Source organism: Etheostoma spectabile, chromosome 3, assembly GCF_008692095.1.
Source record: "Etheostoma spectabile isolate EspeVRDwgs_2016 chromosome 3, UIUC_Espe_1.0, whole genome shotgun sequence".
Taxonomy (NCBI): Eukaryota; Metazoa; Chordata; class Actinopteri; order Perciformes; family Percidae; genus Etheostoma; species Etheostoma spectabile.
In genome coordinates this window covers 13,852,498-13,859,808 of record NC_045735.1, presented here as the reverse complement: position 1 = coordinate 13,859,808, position 7,311 = coordinate 13,852,498, and the positions used below count along the sequence as shown (strand labels likewise).

The 7,311-nt window shown below is 40.6% G+C and overlaps 2 protein-coding genes across 5 annotated transcripts in view; both read right to left on the bottom strand.

The window, feature by feature from the left end:
* Positions 1-5,350, bottom strand: part of mmp28 (matrix metallopeptidase 28) — a 20,265-nt gene extending 14,915 nt beyond the window's left edge. Inside the window, exons 1-3 of the mRNA XM_032510029.1 lie at positions 5,081-5,350; positions 2,867-2,943; positions 843-1,042 (exon numbers count right to left, since the gene is read on the bottom strand). Coding sequence (XP_032365920.1) covers positions 843-1,042; positions 2,867-2,943; positions 5,081-5,200 — 397 coding nt within the window. The 5' untranslated portion in view covers positions 5,201-5,350. The remainder of the gene's footprint in view (positions 1-842; positions 1,043-2,866; positions 2,944-5,080) is intronic.
* A 339-nt stretch (positions 5,351-5,689) lies between these two features.
* taf15 (TAF15 RNA polymerase II, TATA box binding protein (TBP)-associated factor) overlaps positions 5,690-7,311 on the bottom strand; it is an 11,397-nt gene continuing 9,775 nt past the window's right edge. For all 4 annotated transcript variants that reach the window (XM_032507258.1, XM_032507261.1, XM_032507262.1 and 1 more), the window contains 2 exons: positions 7,018-7,168; positions 5,690-6,122 (listed from right to left, as the gene is read on the bottom strand). In XM_032507258.1, coding sequence (XP_032363149.1) covers positions 6,083-6,122; positions 7,018-7,168 — 191 coding nt within the window. In that variant the 3' untranslated portion in view covers positions 5,690-6,082. The remainder of the gene's footprint in view (positions 6,123-7,017; positions 7,169-7,311) is intronic.

Genomic DNA, 7,311 nt, shown 5'->3' with positions numbered 1-7,311 from the left:
TCACTCTGACATCTCTCCATTTGTGCTTGAATAGGTCCTGAGCATGTGTGTGTATTTCAAGCCTGTGTGTAGTGATTACTAATAAAGCAGAGTGTAAATTGTAATTTCCCCACTGGGGATCAATAAACAGTATAAATAATTATTATTATTAGACTCGTATTGCTTTGTCTCTATTTGTGTACTTCCCCTGTCACTGTGTTTATCTTTCGCAGCGCGCACCGTTACGGACTAGTTCATTTCATTGTGAAATTAGAGGGGGTACGGAAAAACCTATCCTATATAATATTTTGGACTTAAGTGTTTCAGGCCAGCCCAGTGTCAATTGAAAAAAAAACAATGGGCCGCCGATCTAGGGGCCGCCCTTGGAGCCCACCGACATCGGCCACATTGAAATGCAACTGGTCCCTGTTTTAGAACACTCCCACAACAGGCTGAAAAACTGAAAGCCATCTGCGCAAACTTGAGTTTTTTTGAGCCTGACACAGCCATCTTCATCAAGCTTGAATAGTGAAGATAAGTCTGACATCAAGAGGAAATTTTTTTTGTTGGAGGTGGAATGTTTTTTTTGTCGCTGTCCAATGAAAGTTCATTACAACATTAAATAAGTCAACTCATTTAGTTAATGTTCAATTCAGTTTTTGATTTCTGAAAATACAGCATGACCAAATAACTACTGCTGTTTTTTGAAAATTCCCTGAAATTTGCAACCATAAAGGGCAATGAGTGATATCACAGCATGCTAGTGTTAAGTCAGGTCGTCCGCGCACATAAACATACATGATCTTACATGGATACTCAAAAACAAAATGGTGTCTCACACATGTGCACGTTACACACAATACCTTGTGCAACAGAGTGCCTCCTGTGGCGCTGTGGTCGCCTGAGAGCGATGCTCTTTCCAGTGAAGATGGCGTTTACTCTCTGAGCCCAGATCTGCTGGCTGCTCTCATCCGACACCCCACAGCGGGGCTCCGCCATCTGCCTCAGAGTGGCGCTGTCAAGCTCACCTGTGACAGGAAGCCGGGACAACCACTGGAACTCTCTGCAGAAAGAGGTCATGTTTGCATGATGTTCTTCCTAAACAGACATCTGGCATTTTTAATTGTGAATCAGCTGGGATTTAAAACTAATTGGATACTCTCTACTAGGGCTGGGCGATGGGGAGAAAATCAGATATCCCGATATTCTTAACCAAATACGGTATCAATATTGCGGCGATATTCTAGGGTGACAATTGGTGCTTTAACAAAATATCTTCGCACTTCGATTTTAGATAGATAACCATCAGTAATGTGGAAATAATGTCTAAGTGGGGAAAAGGCAAATAATAGAACAGCAAGAACAGTCTGGTAAGTTCAGAAAATGACATAACTTTACTGTAATGCAGCCTTTAAAACCAGAACAAGACTACACTTATGTCATATCATGATATTACGATATCCAAACTCTAAGATGATATCTAGTCTCATATCACAATATTGATATAATATCGATATATTGCCCAACCCTACTCTCTACCCAGTCTGACTCTTGGCTTAACAAAATGTAGTTTCCCTGTTTTTCTGAGAAGAGCAAAGATTTACAGTATGTTGATGTTTACACTGTGAGCCTGCAGCGCCTCAATGCTCAAATGCTGCTTCATGTGCACGAGATGAAGTTTGTCAACCACACACAGTTTACACAGTTTTAATGCACAAGCAAAGCTTTTCAATGAGTTTCCATTATAGAACAGTAGTCTGTATCAACAGTATATTTCCAGGATAAAGCCTCCCATCTGGTGCGCTTCCACTCTCTGTGTTGCCATTCTCAAAATCCCTTTGATATGGGAAACAACAACCTTCGATCTAGCAAGCAACATGCTGAAAATGGCAAGTTCTGATGATAATTTGAATCTCTCATGTTACTGTATTGTGTGAACAGTAAACTTAATATAATATTGTACGTGACTATTTCTTTTTTTTCTGGGGTGCCACAAAAAACAAGTTCCTTCCCAAGATCTTTTTGTAGTGGCACCCCAACTGCATCGGGAGCTTTGCGCTGCCCAAGACAATTGTGATTGGATTCAAGAAATGCAAACAACCCAGAGCATTTTTCTTTCTCCTATCCTAGGCAAGAAGGTAAGCCTCTACTCTCTAAGCATAGCTCCCGTAGCGCCATTTTAACGCTAGAAAACAACATCATCTGCAGTTAGCATTTAGTTTTTCCACTACATGGTACCTCCTCGACTTGCATCGACTCTACTCGCCTGTTTTGGTTTTCCATTACAACCAAAAAAAGTCCAAGGTACCTGCTAACAGGTACTTTTTTAGTACCACCTCAGTCGAGGTTCCAAGCGAGCTGAGGCGATACCAAAAGGTGACGTGAAAACCTGCAGACTAGTGATTGGTCGGAGAGAATCATCACTAATCACTGCGTCATCATTGCGACAGACGGAGGTGTCCTGAATAAACCCGCCGTGTTTAAGTAGTTTATCCAGCTGCATTTTTTTGCTGTATTACAGTAACTGTCAGTATATGGACCAGAGGAGGGAGGGTTCTTAACATTCCTGGATGGTTCAGAGAGGGTTCAGAATTCCCAGTGCGGAGGTGAGGGTGTTTTACTGCCCTGCACTGACATTCAGCCCTGGGGCTTGTCCCACGCCGAGCTCACCCTTCCCCTTGATGAACACACTGAGCACCATCTACCTCTGATCAGTAAAATATAGAGAAAGATATGTTGGCCAAACACTTTGTTCTAAAAATCATATCACATTCATTTTAGGACATCTGACTAGTTGTGATTTATAAATTGATATTGGCACAACTTCTGACCACACGTTGCTCACCAGAAAAGGCTTTAAAAGATGAAGACCAGCGTTACCACCTACCGGATAGCTGACTGCATCTCAGCTGCATTGTGGATATGGTTGTCCTGATGGAGGTAGCCGTACTTTTCCAGAAAAACCTGGAATTTATAGAAAACTTGTTAATGCAACTGCTCTAACTAAACAAATCACTTTTCCAAAAACAAAAAAAAAAGATTATTATTTTGCATCCATGTGACCCTATGTAAAAATGTAATTATTTTCACAGTAACACTTTGCTTCTCATAAGAACACTCTGGTAAATCCCCATAGAGGCATACCTCCCAATGAAGGGGGAAATAAATCATAACAGTGTAAAATAAAGACAAAAAGAAGATAATTTTACATTTGTACTGTAACTCTTGTAGTTTGCCGAGGCAGATGTATAGATCTGGACCACACACGAGAGAAAAAACCCTGGGGTGTCCCTAAAAATTGATAGTTGTTTCTCAAGAATTTCATGTAAACCCAAAATATGCCTATAAAAGAGTGTAATAAATAAAGCAATTGGGTACATGACTACAGTTGTTGTGTTGTGGTTTGAGATTAGCCTTGTTGATAGTTTAATATTACGATCTCTTATGTGGATGTAGCCGGTTTCATGTTCAGACAGCAGCAGGCGCAGCTAAGATTACAGATGTGGTGAAGGTGGGTTGAAATGAAAATTGAGACGACAGATGTGCTTTGGCAAACAGGAATGTGCAACAAAAATGTCCCTTTGTCCCATTAGGGACACCCAAACACCCCAGAAGGCTTTTTATGTAAGAACAAAAGTTGTGGAACCGTATGTAATAGCCGGATGATGCTATATTCTCCTACAGATTATGGCAAAGACAGCTGTCTAATTAAACTACTGCAGTCCAAACAGCTGTGGGCAATTAAACTGTAACATCCCAAAATACCCTGAGTCATAAATAATTGTAAGGGGCTTGGTCTCCTTTTATGTCTCTATATGTAGTTTTAGTACATATTATTGGAGACAATAAACTAAACATGCAACAGTTCTCAAGACAGTATTTGTATAGTTAGCTTTTTAACCATTGGGGTCCCACAGACAAAAATCAAGTAATCATTTTCATTTAAATGTCTATTTTCTTTTCTTCTGGCCTTGTTAAACAATATGTAGAAAAGGACTGAAGTAGTGAACATTACCCGTTGCCACAAAACTGAGCACATTTGGTCAGAAAATGAGCATTAAACATTATTAGAGCAGATTTATATTACATAGGCTATGCAGGAAATAAATTCCTTTTGTCATATAATTTAGTGTCAATGAAATGTAGTTTGTTATTACATAATGACCTGACTTATGTTTGGGAGGGGTCTAAATGACAGAAATCCAAAAAAGGTTTATTTGGGATTTAGGGTGGGAAGGTAGTCAACCACGGATTCTTATCATCTAATGCAGAAGTCTCAAACCAAAACAGCTCATGTTTGTGTGCCCTTTTCATAAAATATGTAAAAGTATGAAGGTGATAAACAATGTATATTTTTGAGCAGCTGAAGAAGACCACGACCCGAAACAAATCATTGGGGTCAGTGCCCGCATGACTACTGGTTACATATTTCGGTAACAGTTTACTCAAGGTATCTACATAAGGACATGAGGACCTGATAATGTTGTAGCTGTTCCTGTGTATCATTTAATCCATACACTCTGTATATCTTTATCTGTATTTATATTTTTCCAATACAAGTACTTACTTTTTCATTATTTACGGTCACAGGTGAATATAACTTATATTATGGTTACCTACTTTTGCATTATTACTTTAATTACATATTCAGTGTAATTTTAAGGTCACTTACTTACACTGCAATATTATTTTTTTTGTACTATTGCAACCGCACTTTCCTTTACAATTCCTTTATTTGACGCCACCTCCTGCTCATTGTCTACTGTTTTTCTTTTTTTTGCTCTTATTGTAGAGAATGCTACTGTAACAAAGGAATTTCCCCGCTGTGGGATGACTAAAGTATTATCTAATGACACTGTCATGAACACATGAACCCTAATCTATGTACCTTCATGTAGTGTACCTCATATTTTTTCCTTATACAGGAGCTTGGTTTTTTCATCCTGTTAACCTACAAGTTACACGAAAGCCTCCTGTGGACAGGTGTTGTAAATTAGCGTTTTGCTACAAATCCCAAACCCTGTGCATAAATGTATACGCTACTGTGATGTCCACATCAAATAAAACGAACATATCTTGTTAACTTATATCCAAGAATTACCCCAGGGTCCGAGAACAGCGGTGCTCCTCCTGCAGTCTGCGCGGTGACGAGGGCAGTGACAGTCAGGATCCAGACTGCCCTCCTGTCCGGTCCACACCGGTCTGGAGGTCGGCGGCTCATTGCGGGACAGCCACACTTTCACCACACTCGTCCTGTGCCGCATTTCTGTTGAGCTCCAAATAGTCTTTTCATTGTTTCCCTTGCTGTCAGAAACGGAGTACATGCTGCTGCTCGCCTAACCTCTCCATCCCGGCGGGGAGTGCCGGAGCCGACTCGACCACCGGGAGTCTTACAGGAGGCGGGCCGGCCCCGCCCCTCTCCGTCCGCCTGCACAGCAGCCTTCTCTGCTGTACATAGGCCTAATATTGAAATTTAATAATGTAGTTTTTAAAGCTTGACAAAAAGGTCTTTGACATCAAATTATGGATATAAACGTGCACCAAAAAAATAGTAATTTACACATGTTCATGGGAGCGTTATTTGGTGCACCAACTTTTTTTTTTCTTCCATGTTCTTTCCTAGCACCTGGTATTAACGCCTTTTTACACAGTAATCTCACACAAAGCACAAAGAAAAGATCAGTTTTTTTATTATCATTTTGAAAAAAAAAAAAAAAAAAAAAAGAACCAAGTAAAACATTTAATCCGTTCATACAAAACAATGGTACGATGTCTACTTCACAAAAACATCTGCAGCTAGAATCAGAAAAATTAAAAAGATGTACAAAGAAATAAAACAAAAAAGCAGAGAAAAAAACAAACCCAATAAACTTTTGACCACATGCGAACAGTGCCAATCAGCCCCAAAGTCCCTCTACAGTAGCTCAACACATCTGTCCCTCGCACAGATGAGCAGTAAAAGTTGGGATGCACTGGCTACAAAACAAAAAGGTGCACAGATCAGGATGTCTGATCCCTGGTCCTTTCCCCCTCAGTTTTCCCAAACTAAACCCTCCCTCCATGCCAAACTCAAGGGCTGGAATGGTTTCCATCTGCTCAACAATTAGTATGGCCGGTCTCTTCTGTCGTCTCTACGGTCACCTCTGCAAGGAAAAGACAAAGATGTCAAGTTATAAGCTGCATCTTTTCAAGACAAACATCCACCATGTCATTGAATCAACTGCTATCATCTGAATGACAAAGACAAGGGTAAATATGGCATAGTTTCCTCATTCACCCACCCCTTTTCCTCTTACAATTTGTTTAATAAAAACAGTATCGCCACACTGTTCCACTTCCAGGATTGCGCCAGTGCTGCAGGAAATTCCGCTAAATGCATGTCTTTTTGGCAATGTCATTTTCCTTTTGCTTTCCTTTTGTTGGAAATTTAAACTCCAGTGGATTGATGGACTATGGTTAATTGCTCCTCATATATGTCTGCATGGTAAATTGAGACAGCTAGCAGACTGTTGAATCTGAGGTCTCTTGCATGACAAACTATTAGAATCCCATCCCTGAACGCTATGTGGACTAGCCAGACTCAGCCTCAGTGTAAGGGGGATGGTCCGGCAAAGCGAGACTAATAAAAAAGGTGACTGTCCTTCCTTGGACGACCCTCGATTAAATGCAGCACTTCACCTTTAGCGAACAGCAATATATCAAAACCCTCAAAAGGCACAAAAACACTGAAGGGTGTAGCATGAATATGCATACGCTTCACAATTAAAACGGCCGTTAAAACGGCAATTTGAAGAGCCTTGGTGCCAGGATTAGTCTTAATACCAAATATGGAATTTGCTATGTAGTGTGTTAACACCAGGAAAGTGACAAAATAAAGAATACTTAATTGGTTTATAGTACATGTGGTGTACATTTAGTATTCTGTGTGAAAATGGGGTATATCATTTTTCTTTTACCAAATTACCGATTCAGAAATTCTGGACTGATCTCAGACAGGCTGCACTCCGTTGTAGTCATAATAAAAAGAATGCAACCAACCTTGCTCCCATTTTGTAACCCCCTCCGAATCCTCCACCGTAGCCTCCACGGTCTCCCCCACGGTCTCCTCCACGATCTCCCCCACGGAAACCTCCACGACCTCTAAAGCCACCACCTCGGTCTCCGCCATAACCGCCTCTGCCTCCACGATCTGCAAACAGTCAATTATGTCAGTAAAACAAGGGGAAAATAGTTTTTAAAAACAGGCATGTGGTTAATATTTTGTACACGCAACCTTGGGGTGACCACAACAAGGCAAGGCAGCTTTATTTGTAGAGCACATTTCAGCAACAG